The sequence below is a fragment of the Crassostrea angulata genome, chromosome 5 (assembly GCF_025612915.1).
Source record: "Crassostrea angulata isolate pt1a10 chromosome 5, ASM2561291v2, whole genome shotgun sequence".
NCBI lineage: Eukaryota > Metazoa > Mollusca > Bivalvia > Ostreida > Ostreidae > Magallana > Magallana angulata.
In genome coordinates this window covers 10,414,484-10,438,266 of record NC_069115.1, presented here as the reverse complement: position 1 = coordinate 10,438,266, position 23,783 = coordinate 10,414,484, and the positions used below count along the sequence as shown (strand labels likewise).

Genomic DNA, 23,783 nt, shown 5'->3' with positions numbered 1-23,783 from the left:
TCAGGCATAGTATAAATAGAGGATTATAAATAGAACTGGAATTTTGCTCTAAATATAGAACTGTTTAATTTTATCGAGTAAACAGCTGCAGCTCTCCGACTCGGAACAGGGACGGCGGCTCTGATATAAGCATGATAAAGGTCATATTCTTATAAACAAAATTATATTACATGTTGACGGAATATTACAGTAGCCTAGCTTGCGTTTTTTTTTTAAAATTGTGTGATTTTTTTTAAAGTTGTCAGGTAAAGAGCCCATTCACGGTAACTGTTTGTATTTGGGTTGGTGAAGTAGCGTCAATTGTTTTGTTTACGTCATTTTTAATTATTTACATGTAGCCTACATGTATGCTAAAACTTCGAAAAAACTATAGCAAGTTAATTGCCCTGCAAGAGAGCAGTACGTACCGCAGTTATCGTGAATGTGTGTGTGTGTATATATATATATATATATATATATATATATATATATATATATATATATATATATATATATATATATATATATATATATATATATATATATATATATATATATCAGCTGAGATTTTCCATCCCATACTAGTGGAAATGATTGAGACAACACGAATATTTCCCTTTCTTAGTGACGAATAATTAAATTAAGGTGAAAATTGGCATAAACATTGAAGAAATCCCAACAAATATTTAAACAATCAAAATTTAAAAAAAATATAATATTTTGTTTACAATGGTTAAGGTTTTTTTTTCCACTGATTGCTTAAGTAGGATTAAGACATAGGGACTAGATATCAAGTACTTTTTACACACTAAGTTGGTAACTGATGTCAACAGTTCTGAAATATGTACACTGAATGACTGTCAGTGACATATCACAGGAATTTAACATTCGATTAGAAAAATATATATGCCAGTGGGCACGCAAAGTTGAGAAATAGGTTGAAATCAAGTTGCAACGATGATAAACCATTATTCAACGTTGAATAAACGTTGAGGTTTCAACGTTGAAACCCAAACCATAAATCAACTTTGATTCCACCTTGAAGACTCATTTTCAACATTGAAGACATCAACCACTTTTCAATGTTGAAATATTGTTTTAATATATAAATGAAACTGAACACATATTGTTAAATGTTAACTTAAATTTTAACTTCCTTGGCATATGTTTAATTTAGGTTTTACTTAAATTTTGCAAACAGTGTAAGCATTAAATGACGTGTTTTTACAAATATTCCTGTTAATTTGAATATACTTTTATCTTATATATTTTCGAATAAAATTATTATATTTTTGCATTAGCCAATTAAAATATCACATTTCTTTTAAATGAAATGTTAAACGAATATTTTACATTACATTTTTCAAGAAAGATTTTTTTATACAAGAATTTGAGATTGAGCTGTGCGTACAGCGAGTGGCTAATTGCATTTTAAAACTAGGTCAGTGATAAGGGGATGCACAGACCCAGCACTACTGCAAGCGCTGCTGATCTAGGAAGTTATGCAATTTACCAATTTACCAGGCTGCTCTATATATGTCAGCTTGACTGCTAAAGACGCTTAATTGGTGAAAAAAGAAAGTCAGTTCTTAGGTACACCTCGTGCAGTCATTACACAGATTTTATGTACAGTAAAATTTTAGCCTTAGGACTATTGTGGCTGTTTTATATTTTGCATTGGAGTATCATGGGAGTTTTTTTTTAAAACAACCTGCAGAGTGCAAATGATGACCTGACTATTGTGGATTGTACGTTTTTGTGTTGACATCCTTTGTTTGATGTCATGGAAAACAAGCATGGCTACCATTTGGCGGAATGTACGTGGTTTCTTTGTGATCATTTTCCTACAGCCTAACTTAAAACATTTTGAAATGCCAATTAAGTTCAACTTTTTAACGAGGACTTTATACACAAGTTGTTTAGCGAAGGATATACTCAGATACAACGATGATTTAAATAAAGAGCGACTTTATACATTTGAATTCTTTTTTTTAATAAAGTGTCAAAACACATAAAACAGCACAACAATAACAAAATAAAATATGTTTTACTTTATAAACAACATTTGGCAAAAAATCAATTTTAACTTATTTTCATTGTCATATCTATATATTTTAAACCACATTTCTAAATATTTTAAACACAATTTCTACGTTGGATCAACGTTTAATTTTCACGTTGAAACGACGTCACATTTCAACGTTGCCTCAACTTTCATATGCAACCTTATTTCAAAGTTTTAAAGCAGAATCATTACTGCATTTATTTAACTGTGCTTTACACGCGTGTTTTGAGAAAATTCGGACGACACTGACTTCGATGCACAGCTCAACTTTTCAACTGGATTCACATCCGTATTAAAACGCTCTATATAGACATTGAGAACAATAAGATATTCCAACTTAGATCAGTTCTAACTAGTTATTAATTTCCTGTGTATCTATTTGCTACATGTGTATAGAGTCTAGAGATTACACCCCTGCCAATGTTATTGTCGTTTGAATTTAGAGCTCGTGGTTTTATTTGATCAGTTTCGCAGTAAAAATCGTGCCTCGTGTTATAAAGTATATTTCCTAGAATAAAGGTTCTTGTAGTCAAATATATAATCTAGACGTTTATTAAACTTTATCTTAATTAGTTGGTGGATGAAATGAGTTCTCGAAATAAATGTTACATTATATAAATAGTGCCTGTTTGGGAGGGTCAACTCAGCCATGGCTCTTTGAAATTAACATGATTTGCAATCTGTGTATATTTCACTTGAAACCTGCGTCATTTTTAACTTCTTTTGACGCAAAAAAGATATACATGTAGTTACATGTTCTACCGAAAGTCCAAGGTCTTGTTAAAATTGTTCTACATAACCCGCGTGCGATAGCGCTATTGTAATTTGTATACATTTTTAGCTCACCTGAACCGAAGGTTCAAGTGAGCTTTTCTGATCACCTGTTGTCCGTCGTCCGTCCGTCCGCCTGTCGGTCCGTCTGTAAACTTTTCACATTTTCGACTTCTTCTCAAAAACCATTGGACCATATTTAACGAAATTTAGTACAAAGCATTCCTTTTGAAAGGGGATTATAGATTGTTAAAATATAGGGCACAGCCCTTTTCAAAAGGGAGATAATTGCGAAACAGTGAGTATAGGGTGCGTGTCTTTAAAAATCTTCTTCTTAAGAACCACTGCACCAGAAAGGCCAATTTTTACAAAAAAGCTTGTATATACATGTATAGTGAAGATTCTAAATTGTAAAAATCGTGACCCTCAGATCAAAACTGGGGCCTCAGGCGGGGTTCAAAGTTTAACATAGAAATACATAGGAAAAATGTTTAAACACTCTTCTTCTCAAGAAGCACTGCACCAGAAATGCCAATATTAACACACAAGCTTGTATATATAGTGAAGATTCTAAATTGTAAAAATCGTGACCCTCGGACCAAAACTGGGGCCCCAGGCGGGGTTCAAAATTTAACATAGAAATACATAGGAAAAATGTTTACATGACTTTTGTTCCATTTATTCAACTAAATTGTGCATCAAAGAACCCAACTGTGTCTCCCTGATTATTGACAACTCATTGCATAAGTATATAAGGTTGTTTAATCAAGAAATGACGGATGAATAAGAAAAGGTGTAAAAATTCATTAAATGTTAATTTAGTTTATCGCTTACATTTTATTTAGATACCGTGCTCGATAAAATAAAAATTGATATGTAAATTTATTTGTTATCGGGCACGGTCTCCAAAATAAATGTAAGCGATAAATTCATCTTGTAATTTTGTTGCAATATTGCAGCTAGTTTGGTTGAGCATTATAGATACGGCAGATCAACGCACGTGGTGTGGATTTATTTGTAAACAACCATCCCAAAGATAATCTTGTTTTACACGGGAATTGAATAAATAAAAGTATGTTTTATTATAATTAGGGAAACACTGTTACTGTTTTTCCCTCGTATACAAATGATGAACCCGTAAAATTTGTTTTTAAAAAGCAGAAAGAAGATAATTTATTTTTGAACTTTGAAATTTCTTCGATTTTTGTAACCATGATGAGTTATGATTCATTGTATTACAAATGTATCACTACGTATTTTATAAGGAGATATACTGAGTATACAATCACATAGTGATGTTAAAATTGCATATAAAAATATAGTTGCATATTGTGATATTTATGGACTTATTGTACGTACCGCGTACGACCTAACTCAGACAGCGCGTGCAGGGATTTCTATCTCGCGGGCTCCCTGGTCGAGGACGGATGTGTCCCGGTGCATGGCGAGGCTATTAATTGTGAACTCTTGTTGATGAACCCATGTTTAATGTGTATTTGTATGTTGTCTGCTTGGCAATAAATACTATAATATGTACAAATTTAGTTACACAAAATATTTGACATACGACTATTGGTACAGAAATTTAAATCAATGATACCTATATTAAAGAAAATGTCAGCTCGAGGCCTTTGTGGGCGTTCCGGCCTTTGATATCAGTACACATGTATAGTGAAGATTCTAAATTGTGGAAATCGGGACCCTCGGACCAAAACTGGGGCCCCAGGCGGGGTTCAAAGTTTAACATAGAACTACATAGGAAAAATGGTTAAAATTTTCTTCTCAAGAACTACCGCACCAAAAATGCCAATATTTACACAAAAGATTGTATATAGTGAAGATTCTAAATTGTAAAAATCGTGACCCCTGCACAAAAAGTGGGGCCACAGGAGGGGTTTAAATTTTAACATAAATAGGAAAATGTTTGAAAATCTTCTTCTCAAGAACTATAATGCAACAGTTGGGATATTATTATGCATACATGTACATCCTATAATAATGATGATTCTAATTTGTAAAAATCGTGACTCCCGGACAAATAATGGGGCACCAAGAGGGGTTCAAAATTGAAACATTTTAAAAAATAAACAGGAAACGTTTTAAAATTTTCTTCTTAAGAACTACAACGTTATAGTTTGTGGAATTATTATGCATGCATCCCTTACTTATGTAGATTCTTAATTGGTAAAATATTGACCTCCGGACCAATACTGGGGCCCCAAGAGGGGGTCAAAGTTTATTTAAGAAATACAAAGGTAACATGCTAAATAATCTTCTTCTCGAGAACTACAATGCTTCAATTTGTGAGATTACTATCATGCATACAACCTTGGATAATGTAGGTTCGATAGTTTTAAAATAGTGACCCCTCGACTAATACTGAGGACCCAAGATAGGTTAAAAGTTAAAGGTAGAAGTATATATGGAAAATGTTTAAAAATCTTCTTCTCAAGAACTACAATTCTTCAATTTGTCAGATAATTACGTAAGCATCCTCAAATAGTGTAGATTCGAAATTATAAAAGCCGTGACCCTCGATCTAATACTGGGGCCCCAAGAGGTGTTCAAAGTTAAGCATAGAAATATAGAGGAAAAATGATTTAAAATCTTTTTCTAGGGAACTATAATGTTCAGCTTGTGAGATTACTATGCAAGCAGCCTTAAATAATGTAGATTCCAAATAGATAAAGCTTTGGCACCGGACTTATACTGGGGCCCCAAGCTGGGGTTCAAAGTATAACATAGAAAGATATATTGAAAATGTTTTAAAAAGTTTTTTCTCGAGAACTATAATGCTACAGTTTGTGAGATTACTATGCAAGGATCCTCAAGTTGTGTAAACTCTAATGTAGTGGAACCAAGAGTTATCTTTCTTGATGTTGTTCTGTACAGTCTGAGAGGTATACCTCTTGATGTGGAACTCTTCTACGTTCAGTTTTTCAGGCTGTGTACGTACGGTCCCGCCGCAGTGCTACACATTTTCATTCCTTTGTTACTATTTATGTTGTTAAAGCCAACCATAAACCTCGGACCAATACTGGGGCCCCAGAAAGGGGTTCAATGTTTAAAATAGAAAAAGTATATGCTACGAAATAGAATGTTACAAGGAACTGCTGTTCAGGTGAGCGATGTGGCCCATGGGCCTCTTGTTTTATGCATTGATTCATACCTTAGTATATCGTATAAAACAACAAAGAAAGTATTTTTCAGTTTATACATGTAAATATACCGTCATCATCTTAATTTATATTTTAAACACCCGGTGTTTCGATCAGAGAGCGGGACTCGATAATTTTGTCGATCAATCTTATATTAAAATATATTAAAATAGACTTGTAAAAAAAAAACCTCTATGATAGTATGATTTTCATTATTTAAGTAATAAGGAATCATTCTTTGACTATTATGAGGTCATAATTTTGGTCCGGGCGTGATCAAATCCAATAAAGCCCGAGGGGCTTTATGATAGATTTGTATAGTTATGTTGTTATGAAAAACATTTTTAACAATATTTTGATGTTTCTGTCGATATATTTTGTCATATTTAGCTTATATTTCACAGAAGTCTAGAAAAAAAAATTAACTCCAATTTTTTCCAGTTTTAAAATTAGCTAATTTTCATGTCATATCTCAATTTTTTGAGATGTGACACCTACTTTTTTTTAACTTTAATATGAGACATTAAATGTATGTCTATTTGTATGCGAAGTTTTGGAAAGTTGGCATTACTATTATTTTCTTTTATTTGCGTTATAATTTGATTACTCCAAAAGTTTTCAACAATCTTTACATTTGTTGTTGTATTCATTATGTAGTGGCATTTGAAGCCATCGGTAAAGCAATGTTTTTTAAACTTTGACTTGGATATTACTTTGATAGCCACTCATGTGTTCAAATTCATACTGTATTGAAATCATAACTAAATAATAGACTATCAATCTTTCTTTGATTTTTTCAAATAATCAATTTCCATGACAGAGGATGACTGCACTCAGTGCCGGGTTTTGGGCCCTTTTCGGTTGCTTCTGTTGCATTTGCGTTTATTACTTAATCTAATATCACTTTTGTTAATTTTTTTACAGAGTCTAGTCAATTTCTAACATCAGTTAAGATTTTAGACTGTGATACAATAAGCTCCTTCTAAGTTTTTCTCCTTACAACTTTCGAGAAAAGGAGAATGTTCACTTATCTGCCCTTGATCAAACATAAGATTGAAATTAATATGCATCAGAGGTGGAGCTGACATCATCAGAATGGTACTAAAATTAGACTAGCATGAATAACAATGCCAGTTATAAACATTTATGTGATCACTCTTTCACCATAACCCTATTCCTTATGATACAAGTATCCTATTTACTATCGTTTCAACAATTAGACTACGCCCATGTTAGTACAGAAGACATTATAGATCAATGCTTGGCAACTTGACGTGTTAGAAAAATTGTCCTAGTTAGCATATAACATTCTACCTTACACGTCACGTGATTGAATTTACGTGAGTAACCTGAGGTGAGAAATCACGTGGTGAATTATATTGCATGTGTCATAACAGTATTTCAATGAAGGTTCACGTCTAAACATGGCTGAGACAAAATAATTCCCGAATTCCCCTTTGAATTTGGGACGTTCCCGCACGCGACAGGAGCTGATTTTTGTATGAGATGAAAAACAGAGGTCTAACAATCCCAGTTTTGTAGTAATGCGAGGTTATTTGAAGTTTTGATGCGTGTTGTTTCCGGAGGGGGGGGGGGGGGGGGGTGAAAAGGCCTTGGCTTGATTTTCAAGCACATGTATAACTTCGAGGTAAACAAAGTCTCACGCCTTGCTGGATGCACGTGTGTATTTTGCTTGAAAATTGTAAATGAAGTGTTGTTTAAAAAGATGTCAAGAGGATTTTTCCCAGAAGTTCGTTTTGAATTTTTAATCTGTATCTAAAGTTGCGCAATTTTTGTAAGAATATATAGTAAAATTTAATACTGAAGTGACACCTGCAATACTCAACATGCATCAGCCCTTGGTTACAACAGGGAAAGCAAAAGTAACTAAAGAAGAAGCATTTTTTTTTTCTCATTTAAACCATGTTTGTCTATTTATCTCCCTTCGACATAACTTGATAACGCAAATATACAACTACTGTTAAACGGAGAACAATAGACAAACATGTGCTGACTATGTATGAAGTCAGTATAAAAGTGGGCGTCCTCATTATCGTATGGATATTAAAGAACTCGTGATGACCCCCGCCTATGAAAGCAAATTCGTACTTGGTAACAACATACTTTTGTTTAACGCAATGACTTAAAGTTGCAGTTTAGATGTTGACCATTTTTGCAATTGAAAGAAGAATTCTTGTTTTAAAAGTTTATTTTCTCGCCAATATCGCATATCCTTAAGTGCAGTCATACTTTGAGCAAAAATTTAAAAAAAAATGTAATTTCTGACATAGGTCACAAATAAAATGAATGAACATCTTAGGTCCCCATCTTTATATCCAAGATGTTTTGGAATGATTGACATTACAAGTATTTCAGATGCCAACCTCCTTAATTCGTTAACAAGTTCATCGATCCACGTAACATCACCGTATGCCTTCTCCATGCAGTGGCATGCACAATGCTATATCTAGCATGCGGCAGATGTTTAATGATTTTCGTCATTCATTCAACACCGATGACTAAGGAACATATTTTCTTGGGAATTGATACTCTGGCGAAGCGAAAGTGAAACAGTGTGTGTTTGGACCTATATAAGCACAAATCACCGTCGCTATTCAGATCTAGACTTAGTACGTGAAATTAAGCTATAAACTCGATATAATGCATTCAGAAGTATTGTTTTTTCCAGGAAGCTTTTTTTCATAAATACCATGGAAATAGTCAGATTTTATATAGCATGAACAATTTAAATATTTTTAGTCGTATGTTTCTACGCCAGAGTTCAATGTTGCATGGATACAATTTCCAGAAATATTTTAATTACTGATGCAAGGTACGCGCATAATGCATCTTAGAGTTTGATGGCGTTAATATTACTTATTAGGTTAGTTACTGACTCACTACGGAAATGTATTGGGTTGATCAATCTCATAGATGGCGAGGCGCAGCCGAGCCGTCTATGAGATTGATATATATAAATGTATCAATTATTTATCCGCAATTATTTAGCGAAAAATGCATGCTTCTTACAAATAGATTAAGTATGGCAAGCCTCGCGAATATATACACCATTTCAACTCGTTGGATAAAGCAAATATAAAATCACACAATTATAGATGTTCTATTTATCTCATACAATTTGATTTATATTATGAAGCTTTTGAGACAGTCCCTTACATGACCCGAATTGATTTTTTTTCAAAGATTAAAAACGATGATGCAACGTTGTGTTATCCGGTTATTGTGACCTTGCGCAATACAATTTAGTACGTCATTTCTGAGATATATCTAACTGTTTTAATGTAAAGTATCACTGAAATAAACCTTGAAACGATTTTTTTGCTCTAAATAATTTTTCTTAGAGCTTATTCATTTGATTAAATGGAAATACTGATCAGAAGACTTGAATTATCAAGTTTGTTGACATACACAAAGTTGCGAATGCACGTTAGCCTAGTTTGAATTGACTCGAACAAGGAACAGTTGTTGATGTTTTATAACACAAACACCAGCCTCATGATTAGGGATTGAAATTAGTGAATAAGGATGCTTACTGCATGGTGGTGGAATCAAAGTCTTATGAAACATTATTTCGGTAAGGTCTTGTATATAAACACAATTTGCACAACCAGTACGCTCTGTTTCCATCGCGTCGTCAGGATGAACTCGTTAATAGTTAACGTAATTTGCATTTTTATAAACTACACCAAGCAAATTGAAAGTTTGAATGGGGCTAAACTTATCAAAAATCTTGACAAACAATAAAAGGTCTTTTGGTTACAGTTATGTATAACTTTGTAAAACGAGTTGGGTGGGGTGGGGGGTGGGGGGGGGGGCTAAGCCCCCCCCCCCCCCCCCCCCCCCAATAGCCCGGGTTCCGACGCCCATGCTACGCAGTTATGTGTTTTCCTTCATATTTGTAAGTAATTGAAGTCTTTGACAAAATCCATTTTATATCACTTTTTGTAGTTTATACTGGCGTGTGACCAGTTCTCGCCGAGTACCATTTCTCGGCAGTATATTGTGACGTCATTTTTCGTCTATTATTTTATGTGTTGATAAAATGACGCCACAATATACTGGCGAGAAATGGTACTCGGCGAGAACTGGTCGCACGCCAGTATAGTTATGTTGAATTCGAAAATAGGTCACTAAAGCGTTGAAGCGAGGGGCTGTGTCAAAAGTAGTTCCGACCGGAAGTATTTGATATAGCATCACCCGTGTGATATAGCAAAGATTTATCACACGGGTAATATACACCACACGTATGAGATAAATAACTATACGATTTTTTATACGATTTTTGGTACGGATAGTATTACATATACACGCAACACATAGATTTTAAGATAAGTAACATTTGACGAAATAAATAATTCAAGTATATAGAGCAGGATTATATTTCTACCCAAGTTGTATATGTTATGTATAAACATCCATCTTTGTTGAAGAAATGGAAAAGATTTTAAATAGAAGACAACTTTTGTGTTCAATAAGCTTTCATTATTTATTTAAGACAAATCACACGTTATCCATAATATTTTTCAAATCTTGGATCAAGATTTTCGTTGAGATAAAAATATTCGAGTATGAAATTTACATGCACAGTGTATATTTTCCCTTTAAAATGTATTCTTATTTTAAAACAATTGTTCAGTCACATGTGATTTGCACAAATCACAATTATTTTATACAGTTAATCAAAATTACGAAGTGATTTGTATCTTTTCTTATAGCAACATACAAAGAAATTAGCATTGTTTTGTGAACTTCTAAATCAACTGATTGTGTTATCTGAATTTTGCAATTTACAATTTCGCAAAATTTTACCCCGGCAGTATCATAATTGCAACGAATACAGAATAATAGTTTCTGTGGGATTGTTATATTGTTCAAATATTGCTATATCATTTATACAACATCAAAAAATCACCAGGCACAAAAATGAATATTTTTGTAAGTCATTAAAAACTCTTCTTTTATGGGAGATTAAAATAGTCTAATAATGGCAAAAACCACCCATCCCTTTAACGGTTTCTCGCTGAGGACCGTCTACAAGGCGTTTCTGGCAGCAAGTCTCTGGAACAGGTCCCTCATGGAATGCTCTATGGAGCCAGCTCTGCTTTGTTTGACGGCTGTGGCGGTCTCCCCGGTGGCTTGGTCCACACAGATCCCGATGTACTTCCATTCAAAGCCCATGAGTTGTCCTTTGAAGGACCAGTTAATTACCTTTCCGTTACCACGATCAAGCTTGAAAAACGATAAAAACAATAGTTTCTAAAGTCTTGCGCAGAGAGAGAGAGAGAGAGAGAGAGAGAGAGAGAGAGAGAGAGAGAGAGTTAATTAATTACCTGTCCCGCCCCCGATGTTCCTCCGATGGTATTCGCAAGAGTCTCAGCGGAGGAAATGCATGCTCCTAATTTATCCATATTGTTTTCCAGGAAAATTTCTGGAATAAAAGTAAACGCACGTGCATTAAATAGTTTTTTTTAAATTTTTTTGACCAAGTGAACCTATGATATATAAATTTCATATTTTTAGGCATTTGAGCCGAAGAATGTCAACTTTAAGCTTGGAACGAATTAACTTTTATACTTTAGACTTAAAAAGACGGCCTGAAGTTAACGTTAACAATCCCGTGTTTGTTAGTTTGTCCGTGATCATTATAATATAAAACTCCACCAGGATCACTAAACAAAATTCGACTGCATACAGTATTTGTTATTCATTGAATGAAGTGAACATAAATAAAAGACACATCTTGTAAATGAAGATATACACACATGTAATTGCAAGTAGAAAGGAAGCAAAAAGTCTTTTTGGATGGTTTTTCCTCATCACTCAGACATACTACCTCAGGTGTTCCCCAAGGATCTGTTCTTGGTCCATTTTAATTTTTATTATATATTAATGACATGTCTTATGATATATCAAACAATCTTCGTCTTTTTGCTGATGACACTTCTATATATGTTATTGTTGACAATGACACACAGGCTGTAACAAATTCACTTGTTTCTGATCTTGACAAAATATGTAAATGGTCTGACATATGGGCAGTTGATTTTAATCCCAGTAAAACCAAAAACCTTGATTTCAGTAGAAAAAATATATATCATCCCCCTGTGCAGTTTGGTGTCCATGGTCCATTTATACAAAAAGTTGATAGTCACATCCATCTTGGTGTAAATCTCCAATATGATGGAGGTTGGAAACAACACATTAATTCTATTCATGAAAAAGCTTGTATAAGGTTAAACCTATTGAAACTTGTTAAATATAAGCTATGTAGATGCTTTCTAAAAAAATATATTTTTCATTTATAAGACCAGTTTTAGAATATGCTGATATAGTTTGGGATAATTGTTATGATAGAGAAGTCAAACTTCTAGAAGATATTCAAGTAACTGCTGCAAGGATTATATCAGGTCTTAGAAGTAACTCATCCAGGTCAGCTCTATATGATGAATTGGGTATTGATCTACTATCAGATTAGAAGAAAGGTTCATAAACTCACATTATTTTATAAAATGGTCCATGGTCTTGCTCCCAAATATCTACAGGATTTACTTATGCCATGTACACCGCAAAATAATTACTCACTAAGACGCCAAGATGATTTTAAATTTGTTATTAACCCCAGATAAAAACAACTGCCTTTATGAACAGCTTTCTACCTTCATCTATAAAATTATGGAATGAATTACCTCTTCACATTAGAATTTTACCAACTGAGTCTTCATTCAAAACAGCCATAAAAACATATTCTTTAGAAAGCCAAACAAACTTTATGACTTTGGAAACAGAAAAGCAAATATTATACATTGTCAGATAAGAAATAATGCAAGCAATTTAAATGCTGACCTATTCAATCATTTTTTGTGTGAAAATTCTATTTGTGATATGTGTGGTTATGTATCTGAAAATGCTTATCATTATTTTTTTGTCTGTCCACATTATGATGCACAGAGGCAAGTTTTTATACAGTCAATAAGTAATTTACACTTAGATATCCCCATCTCTCTGGACTTATTGTTATATGGGGACAGTAGTTTGCCTTATAACGAAAATGTTGCTATATTCAAGATTGTGCATGATTATATATTAGCTACCAAAAGATTTAAGTTTTAATGCATTATTCACAGTGTCACTCAAACAGCTGAACTGCTAGCTTTCTACAACTATTTTTCATTTTGTACATAAATGATACCCGGTACCAAGCATTTTGATTCCACTTATTTTTTCCTTTATTTTTCTCTACTATATTTTATTGTTACATTGTACCATCAATGTTTGTCAAATTGACTGTTAAAGGAGAGGGCTCAAATAGGCAGATTGCCTGCTGCCCAATCCTATTATGTTATATTTTTTACATAATAAAATATTGTTTAAATAAATGTAATTGCAAAGCTAAACGCGGCAAGAATCATTTAAGTTTTAATACTAAATGTATTTTAGCCCTTTTTAGGTGCTATCCTTTATACATAAGTACACTTAATATCTTTTAAAAACAATTTATTTAAACTAAAAAAAGGAAAACAAACGTACATTAAAAGTTTGATTTAACAAAGTTCTATTCTAAGCATTTAAAAGACAATTTACTTACTTTGAATTCGACTACTTTGGTCAGTTTGAGAATATTCAAATGATCAGATATATGAGATTTTTGCTTTTATATTTTCCAGTGTGGAAAACCCTAAATACAGAATTAGAATACTAAATATTTAATTGACCCATATTTTGAATTGTTTTACAGATTTGAAAGAGAATTAGGATTTGGAAATTTCAATGCCCATCAAAAAAGAAAGTAGAAGACCGCTTTCATTTTAGCTGACCCCGCCTTTTGTGTTTTGTTCTATTTATAGAATATGATCTTTGAGATTTTTGCAAAATTTCAAGCTAAGAATAGAATGGAATATCTCAAACTTGGAATTTACGGTAATAAAGGGAAAAATTATATCAATATCGAAACAAGGGGCAGTTCACCAATCCTACAAAAATTCATTTTTTTGACACACACCAGTTTCTTATAAAACTCAGGTGAATCAATTACGTCTCAGTAACAGATTGATACACGCATCTGGAACCTGACTACACGCGCGCATTCGATGAATAAGATCACAGTTAAAACTTATTTCCTTTGAACACATGCAGGCGACCTAGCGGATAGCAATCCATGCACGTGTTGCCAAACTCTATTACGGTAGTTGTAAGTCTTAATAAATTCTGTAGTTTGCAAATTAATTGATTAATTAAATCATGGAATACATGTAGGTCAAACAATGAATATTTCACAGCTTACATTATACAATTACAATTATTATAAATTAATTTGAAAATGAATTTGAGTTACATATTTTGTGAAGAATTGTAGAATTTTCAACGGTTTTAAACGTGACGGACTTGTGGCGCATGGATATTCAGTTTAAAGACACTTTGTGATTGTATTCAAGATTCCACGGATATAAGGAAAGGTAGATTCCATTAATTTTAAACTCTTGAAACTTAGCCTTATATAACCGCTAGTTCTTTGAAAACATAGTTTTTCGGGCATGTTTCCACAAACTCATTTACTACTTGTACATTTCAGTTTTGTTTCAACATTTGAAAGCATGCAAAGTTCTCACATGGCTTACCTGTTACATGTAATTAAAAATATATATATACCGGTATACTTATAGATTGCCATGTTTGACCCTAAAATTTGAATAACGAATATTGTTTATGGAAAAGGTACAAGTTACAGAAATGATTTTCAGCTTGTCTTTGCTTTATTTTTCTGTTATTCATTTCATAGAGGGATAAATTAACAATCATATTTTATTTCTCATTTAGATAGCGTCAATAATATATTATGTAAAACGGTGTGACTAAGGAAAATGTATATATGTTAAAAAACTGAACTCTGTGATTTTACAATGATTGATAAACATGTTCTACAACTTATATTAATATCTTTCGTTGGTATGGATATTAATGCGAGGGGGTCATTGATGTGAGAGGAAGCCGTAGTGCCCGGAGAAAACCCACGTGTTCAACTGAGCGGGCATTATATATGTCACCCATTGTTAAGTAACGGTTTACTTTCTCTAAAATGCATGGATATAAATATATTATAGTTTTCATAATGAAAGGAAGTGAAAGTCACATAAATATGTCAATATTCTATTATTAGTTGTACAACTGCTTAAAATTATATAAATACTGTACATACACATAATAATTTCGATCGGAGCGCATCGGAGCGGGATCAAATTTATCGTAAATCCCACACCCGACCAAAATACTCAAATGATTCCTTCTAATATATTCCTTATTATTGTCATTTTGGTTAATAATACGTTTATAACGCTGGCGGAGTTAAGGAACATTACAAATACTTATTAAGAATCGTTTGTCTATGAAAATTCTAGAGAAATTTCTAATAAATAATAATTAATAATGTTAAGTAAGAACTCATCAAATACTGGTGTCAGAATGTATATTTAGTGATCGGGATCTCATAATGTAATTTCGATTACTCAGCATCTTCGCTAGCCGAGGCTTTTCGGTCCAATCCACTTCCCATTAGGAGCGGGGTGGACCGAAAACCCTTGGCTAGCGAGGATGAATACTCAGGCACCGTAAACAATTTTTTCAACGGTGAACTTTGGACATTTATAAACATTGTGAAAATATTATTATTTGATAATTTAAAAGTACGCGATCATGATACTGCATGCTATAATTCATATCTATATCCCCGGAAGTCCAAGTACCTTAACCTTAGGAATGTGGTCCATATTAATCTCTAGGTTGATCGTGTTACACTATAAATGAATTATTATAACATACCTAAAAGACTTCGTCGTAAAAATAATTAAATTGTGTCCGTTATATTTTATTTGCCTGATATAATGGCGTCATTAATTTGATGTGTTTTTAGATGTTATAAGCAACAAGGATGCTGCAGTAAAGATTTTTTTTAGCAAAAGGAGGATCACCCTGAATAGTAGTTAGTTGATGTGTTGAATCGAGCCATTGCTTTGCAATACCTTGGATTTTCGGAAAGATGTTATGTTTTACCGATGATATCGACAAAGAAAGAAATATGTTTTGTTAATTAGAAAAAACTATACCCATTGTTTTTAGGTAATGATACATGCTAATACAACAAACCTATTTCAGATAAATGTGTAAACATTTAACGAGACTAATGAATCAAGAAGAGCAGGATACTACGTATATGATGTACATTGTGTACATACGTCAATGATTTCAAGGACAAGATATACTCTGTGTTCAGTTGGCTTAGATTATTTAATAAGTCACACATTGTACATTTATTTGTTCAAACGTTGAATCAAAATCTAGTACTGATAAAAATATTATAAGTTATAAATTTACATGAATGAGGTAGTAGTTTATATTGCGTTTTAAAATGTTAATTTTTAAAACAATTAATTGTCCATTCGACATGTGATATGCACAAGTCACTATAAAAACCAAAAATATGAAGTGATTATAATCATTTCGTAGCAAAATACAAATATTTTAACTCTTTTTTGTTGTGTTCTTAAATACTTGAACGTACATTGTACAATCTGAACTTGGCAATTTGCAAACTTTAGCCATGGCATGCAGTATCATAAAATACAGAATTCCAAAGAATCTCTATGCCATACACTTGTCCTAATATTGCTCGGACATTCAATCACCAACAAGTAACGCGATACACAATATAATATTTTCCTATATCGTATAAAGGCTCTTCTTCTAAATAAAATAAAAATAGTCTTAAAAAATCCAGCCCTCTTGCTAAAGACCGTTTATAAGGCGTTTCTGGCAGCCAGTCTCTGAAACAGGTCCCTCATGGAGTGCTCTATGGAGCCAGCTCTGCTTTGTTTGACGACTGTGGTTGTCTCCCCAGTGGCTTGGTCCACACATATCCCGATGTACTTCCATTCAAAGCCCATGCGTTGTCCTTTGAACGACCAGTTGACTATTTTTCCGTTACCACGATCAAGCTTGAAAATGGATTTTAAAATCTTGTATCTATTATATGGTACATTGTATTTCACGAGAGAGAGAGAGAGAGAGAGAGAGAGAGAGAGAGAGAGAGAGAGAGAGAGAGAGAGAGACATTAATTACCTGTCCCGCGCCCGATGTTCCTCCGATGGTATTAGCAAGAGACTCAGCAGAGGAAATGTATGATCCCAATTTATCCATAGCGTTTAATGGGTAAACCTTAAAAAAAAAATAGATCAACTATTTTTTTCATACAACAAATTTTTAATTTTACCTACATGTACATGTATCTTTTCAATCCTCGGAAATTGACAGCCTAGCCCCCCCCCCCCCCATTTTACCCCCCCCCCCCCCCCCATTTCCCTGCCCGCCCCATCTCTGTCGACCTGCGTTGTCTGACATGTAGATTTTGTAAATTTTAATTAAAAGCTTTTTTTATACATACATAATCAACGTACTGCACGATTTGATATGCCAAAACATTATAACTAAAACCCGTTCACGAGTAAAAGAATTGTATCACACTAGAACAAACGACCAGTGTTTCTTAAGTTGTTCACAGTTGAAATTAGACAAAGCTTGTTTAATGGTAAACACCCCCCCCCCCCCCCCAAGAAAAAAAAGAAGAAGATATACATGCATGGAATACCATTTGAATGTGATTGTATTTATTTTTAATTTTATTTTGCGTTTTTTGCATGCATATACTTCAACTTTTGAAGAAAAAAAAGAGTTGACATGTTCTATCTTTCACAGTTAAAGTTCGATTCTAATGCTTCTACATTACTTACCTTGACTATGACTGTCTTTAAATATTGTTCAGCCTGATGTTGAATATTTTATGGTCACCCTTTCCGCTTTTATATTTGCCAAGCGGGACATCCCTGATTACCGAAATAGAAGAATAACAATTACATCTTTCATTGATCAAGTTTTTCAAACAAAGAATATCGCAGATTTGAAAGTGAGTGCGAGATCGGTAATTTCTTATTTTATTGTTCAGCCACAGAGAAAGTAAAATGGCCATTTTCATTTTAGGTAAGGTCTTCTGTTGTACATTTGGCTATTTTTAGAAGCTGCAACTTTGGAGATTAGTGGAAAATCGTAGACTAAATATAGAATGGAAATTCAACATTTGGATTTTTCTAAATAAGGAAAAAATTGGGTTCACAAAGGAAAGTAGGAAAATAAACAATTAAGGTTTGGGTTACATTTGTAATTGTCCTAGATCAATGAGGTGGGACTGGGTCGTAGATAATCACTCGGTTCAACGATCTACAGCATACATTTAAAGGATTGTGAAATTTCATTCCATTTAAATTCAACTGTAGTATACTACTTTTATCATTACACTTGTTGCGAAATACTTAATTTCTAAAATCAACGTAATTTCATTGTGAGCAAACTTATCTCAGAAAAACGAATTGTTAAGCTTAGCTAATTTTAAAAGTATATTAATTCTTCCCCAAATGCTCAATATATTTTATTTTTTACATTTTGTTATTCATTATAGATGTAACGCAGAAGCGGATACGATGCCTCTGTGGTTGAACAAACCAATATTTACCTTTTGTCAGATTTCTATAATGCCACTGGGTTACATGTAGATCTTCTTGTGTCAGTATTTAAACTACTAATTTCTTCTCCTTAATATGTATTTGAAAACACAAGGCCACCTTTCACGCATTTGCACGCATTTTAACAAAAAAAATTTGCAATAAACATTAGTGGCGTCGGCAGCAAATTGAAGGTGGGTGTGTGTGTGGGGGGGGGGGGGGGGGGAAACTAAACTTCCCTTGGTTATGTCTAACTTTGCAAAAAAAAAAAAGGGGGGGGGGTGTCGATAGATCGAAGCTACGGGAAGCTACACCAAATGCGCAAAGAGATAAACATCGTTTCGCAATGCGTTGAAATCGCCATGTTGTGACGTACTGTCATAAAATGTAAAAGTCACGGGTGTCGAGAATCAACAACTGAATTGGAATTATTCGCGGTCAGGATGCTGCAGATACAAATGTATAAATGTACAGATGGGAATGCAGCTGGATAAGAATTATTTTTTCTTTGGTAAAGTTTTCATATTAGACCGATTATTGTATTTCAAATGACCGAATGTTTATTATATATAAATAAATGTAAAAAATATGTAGAGTGTTCTGTGTATGTTCTAATAAAAGAGGTCCACGTAGTAATACGTACAGAATTGAAAACGTTAGGAACATTATTATTTACTTTTTTATTTAAAAAAAGGTTTAAAGTCACGATTCATTTCATGGACAGTCATAATCATGTTTTCATTTCTCATCGAATACTTAGAAAAATTACAGCGTTTCTCTGGAAAACATTCCTTATTGTGATAAGGAAAGGTATTTTTATCTACCATAAACATTGTTTTACGTCTTCCAGCCTGCTTTTAGACAGAGCTATTCTTGATAAAACCGTAAAACCGTAACAACTCTAACAGCAGTTAGTTGTACTTGCTCAAACGTTTTTGTGTCTGCAAGAGAACACTACTTCTGAAGCATATTTCAAATACGGCTGAACGAACGATGTGTACAAAAGTGATAAAGTTTCGATTTAGTTATGTTTTTCCCCTTAGATTTAACTTGTTGCGGGCCCCTAGTATATTATTATCAATATATCTTGTCATTCTGACATTTTTTAGAAAAAAAAATGATCTTAGGTATTTTTGGCTTGGCATTAATCTAGAACCTAAGGGAATACACAGGTAATAGTGAAACTCCACGCCATTTTAAACGCATGTTAAATTAGAAGTCTACTGTTACAAGTATGTGCATGATACACATGTTTTAAAATACCAGATTTGTAACAGAAAAGATCTATACTTTAATTAAGTATATTTTATAAAAACTCTGATTTTGCGGAACTACATAAAATGATATTTTGCATAATTATGTCCCAATAAAATGACATTCTTTTTCTATAATACACGTAGTTAAATATAATACCGGTCAGTCGTTTCATTTTCTATGTGTACAGTATGTTACCTTTTTGTTCATATTAAGGGATGACAGAAATAAGTATATTAAATCAATATTGAAAATATGTGTCAGGCCAGGGAATACAACTCGAACATTTCGTAATTTGTTCTTCAGGTGAATTACTTGTGCTTGTATACAGAAGGTTCGATGGCTGTGGCCCGCATATGGAGAAATAAGTCCGATTTGTCTAATTTGCATACGGCCGCCATCTTGAAATTGAGGTTGTAACTATTTCAAAGTAATGTATAATGAACATTTAAAATTTCTCAAATAACTCGGAAACGCTTACGCCGGAACATTTTGCCATGGTATGAATTTCACCTACACACCGGTAGAAAAAAAATGACGCTATTCGATTAAAAATTGGTTTATTTTTTATTGTGCCGTTTGAATATGAAAATTTGAAGCGAGAAATGAACCATTTTCATAGTAAAATAGTGAATTAAGTCGATTATTGCCAATTTTGACACAGAATTTCGATTTTTTTAATTGATATAAACGAGTTGCCATGGTGCTCTCTAGTATTTGATATTCCATTCTTTAAATAAATGTACGTTTTAATTTCTTTCTAACTAAAATGAATGTGCCAATTAGTTTTAAAAATTGTCTTTTTTGGGGGTGCTGCTTGTAGGAAAAGGGGCGCCAAAGGGGCACAAACCAGAAAACCTCTTTTAATGTATATTTGATTTAAGCGACATTTCAGGGGCACACAAAGGGTGTTTTAACTAGCCTATGGAGAGAGAGAGAGAGAGAGAGAGAGAGAGAGAGAGAGAGAGAGAGAGAGAGAGAGAGAGAGAGAGAGAGAGTATTAAGATTATTCTTACGTTATTTAAGTGAATCAGCCTCAGTTTTAAAATGATCTGTTCCAAACCACGGGATGTCAACTTGGATATATTCAGTTATATATAAATATACTTCGTACCCCAACCGCCCGTAACGCACATTCCATGATAAGTATGTTGCTTTTTGTCGTGCTAGTAAATTATCAGACAACAAATAGATTTTTTTCAGGTTTACAATTCTTTTTATTTCAGTTCTTAACAAATATAAACATATGAACATAAAACTCATTATTATCTTGTAACTTGATTCATATAATATATATGCGTTTTACGATAACAATTTAAAAACTGTAAATAATACATATTATAAATTTATATTAATTTAAGAATAAATAAATGATAAAATGAACTCATCATGTCAATGATGTCATGTTGTTCTATTTCAATCCAAAATCAAAGTCAGAACTGTGCAATTCAGTATAATTGTCAATATTTATATAAACTGCATCAATATGTACATGTTCGTATGTACACGTACTGTACATATATACATGTATGTACCTTTACGTAGAGACACCATGTATACTAGTATAGTATACAATGCATACACTTCAGTCGCAACAGACGAGGCCGGTTAAATTTTTAAACGTTTAATGTTTTAATTTTGCTTTATATCTCAGAAAAACGTGTCGTTTTCCTCCTCCAACCCAATACACTTGATTTTTTTTGTTGTATTTCCGCTTTATACGAGAACATTTTCGATTTAAGTATTTTCGATACCTTACACGCAGAGCCTCGGATGTAGCCGCATGTTTATTTGTTTTTCGATGATAAATCAGCTTAATATCATCATTGGTTTTTTCGACACCTTGTCGTGTGAATTGTTTTATCCCACCATACATTTTCATTAATTGTGGGACATGATACACTAGTATATGCATGTAAGGAGTTATGCATTTTGAGTCGTACCCTTCTAAACTTCGACCAAGGTCCAAAAATTCGTTTATCCATTTCTTACTTTCCTCGAAAAAAAAATCGATTTTGTCTAGAGGAGGGTTCCACTCACTTAGAGTTGAGTACAATTTGCCGAAAGCTACCCATAACTCAATAACTTTGGTCTTGTTGCTAGTGTCTAAAATTGTACTGTTTGCCAGCTGTTCTGGGAGAAACTTCAACAATTTTTTGAAGTCTGAACCTGTTAAACTTGTCCATTCTAAATTTTTCAAGAAGTCTCCCCTCCCATCCTTAACCTTTGTTTCCCATATACAAAAATTAACGCCACAATTTTGTATACAGTTTACTAACTCCGTTCGTTTTAAACTTGCCTTTGACTTTGTCGAAATACTGCTTTTTTGATCTTGATTCACCGAATTTTCAATCAAATTTCTTATGAGAACATCGCCGATGCGCATCAAAAGATGTAACTCGTCTACTATGACATGGTCTATTGGTATATCAAGAAGAGGGAGTCTAACACAGCCATAGTTAAACTTTCTAGTGGACAGTTTTTTCATGTCAACGATACTTCTAACCATCGATTGTCCCCAATAATACATCTCATCTTTCGTCATATCATAACGATCCTCTTTTGCAATTTTGCAATAGAGACACGCATATTTGGAATTAGCAGCATTTAAGCCGAGAGCCAACAACAAAAATTTCATATCACCCCCTAAAAACAGTTCCAAGTCAAATTGTCTACCACTACTTGTTGTGTAAATTATTTTGTCATTCCGTTTTGTTTTAATGATATCGTTTATATCATCAAATATGTTGTTGAAAGAGTCTTTGATTGAAATGTAAGACTCGTCAGCGCTTACAATAGCGAGAGTGTGTTGTCCACTAGCAGACATGACCTCTTCACCGGCGTTCAAAACCGCAACGGATAAGACTAAAAATGTTGATAACCGTGATACTTTTGCCCCATCCGCAGCAAATTTTACTTGGGCTTTCGGAGGATTTGATTCATCCGATTCAGAAACTGGGATAGTTTCGCATAACAATTTATCTAGGCTTTCTTTGAGACAAACCTGTGCTCCAGGAGAGTCACCTGGAGTCTGAGAAATTGTACACATTTCATTTAAACTGTCCCTGCATTCTTTTATTAGATACGATCTAACCATGGAATCGTTTGCAACTGATAACTCATGGTAAGCATCATCAGAGATGCCAAAAGAATCTAAAATGTAAAGGATGGATTTTATTTTATCCTTATCAGACTCTTCCATATCTTCATAATGAACAGGCTTGTTAAGCCCCTTTCCTAATTCGTAGGATTTACCGGCCATGTCACTAAACCTTACAGATTCTATTTTAACACCAAAAGATTTGGCAAACCAAAGTGCTTTTTCGACTCTTGATTTAAGAATTGAGACCTTATTCATCTTTTGTGACCGTTTACACTGATCGAGTGGTTTCCCTTTATTTACAAAAGGTAGAATATGTTCTTTGATATACGCGTTGAGTTTTGCATTTGTTTCTTTAAAATATTGAAGATCATCATTCAATTGCACTTCTGTTAGAACCTGCTTGTTTAATCTTTCCTGAACTGTTTTCAATTCATTATAAAGGGATGCAATTGTTCTGTGGTAAATTTCATTTTCCCTTTCATTTAATTCTTCACCAGTGTACACTTCGCTTTCATAGAGGTGCATGTGTACCGTTTTTTCAAAAAATAGTTTGCGTTTTGTACCTGACCGTGTTCTTTTAAATTGAGTAAATGTGTCTGAAACATGCTTTCTTAGTCTGTCCGACACGCGGTTTGCATTCTCTTTAATAGGCAAAATGCCTCTTGGTAAGTTTGCATTGACTATTTCAATGTGCTCGACACTTTTGATTTTTTCAACTGTATCGTTCATGAAAAGAAGAAATTTGCGGGTTAGGTCGAGTGAGTAACAATATCGATTCTTGTCCAATTTAAGATTGTTTGAACATCGCGACTTATCAGAACAGACTGACGAAGTAGCAATGGTAGTCCCATACTTGAGGTTTTCCATTTCTAAAATTAATGATTTGAATG

The 23,783-nt window shown here is 33.5% G+C and overlaps 3 protein-coding genes across 3 annotated transcripts; all 3 read right to left on the bottom strand.

The window, feature by feature from the left end:
* Positions 1-10,464: 10,464 nt before the first annotated feature.
* Positions 10,465-13,669, bottom strand: LOC128185028 (uncharacterized). Its single transcript, XM_052854698.1, has 3 exons — positions 13,580-13,669; positions 11,325-11,422; positions 10,465-11,223 (listed from the first exon to the last, which is right to left on the bottom strand). The coding sequence occupies exons 2-3, from the start codon at positions 11,400-11,402 to the stop codon at positions 11,026-11,028; spliced, it is 276 nt and encodes a 91-aa protein (XP_052710658.1). The 5' UTR covers positions 11,403-11,422; positions 13,580-13,669; the 3' UTR covers positions 10,465-11,025.
* Positions 13,670-16,253: 2,584 nt separating this feature from the next.
* LOC128183801 (uncharacterized) lies at positions 16,254-17,813 on the bottom strand (the record flags this gene model as incomplete). The annotated part of the gene is made up of 3 exons (XM_052852959.1): positions 16,254-16,979; positions 17,104-17,199; positions 17,772-17,813. Coding segments are annotated over 3 exons (336 nt in total), but the record flags the coding sequence as incomplete, so codon positions are not given.
* A 3,011-nt stretch (positions 17,814-20,824) lies between these two features.
* LOC128184997 (uncharacterized) lies at positions 20,825-23,760 on the bottom strand. Its single transcript, XM_052854667.1, has one exon. It carries the CDS (start codon positions 23,758-23,760, stop codon positions 21,415-21,417), a length of 2,346 nt encoding a protein of 781 aa, XP_052710627.1. The 3' UTR covers positions 20,825-21,414.
* Between the last annotated feature and the right edge of the window lie 23 nt (positions 23,761-23,783).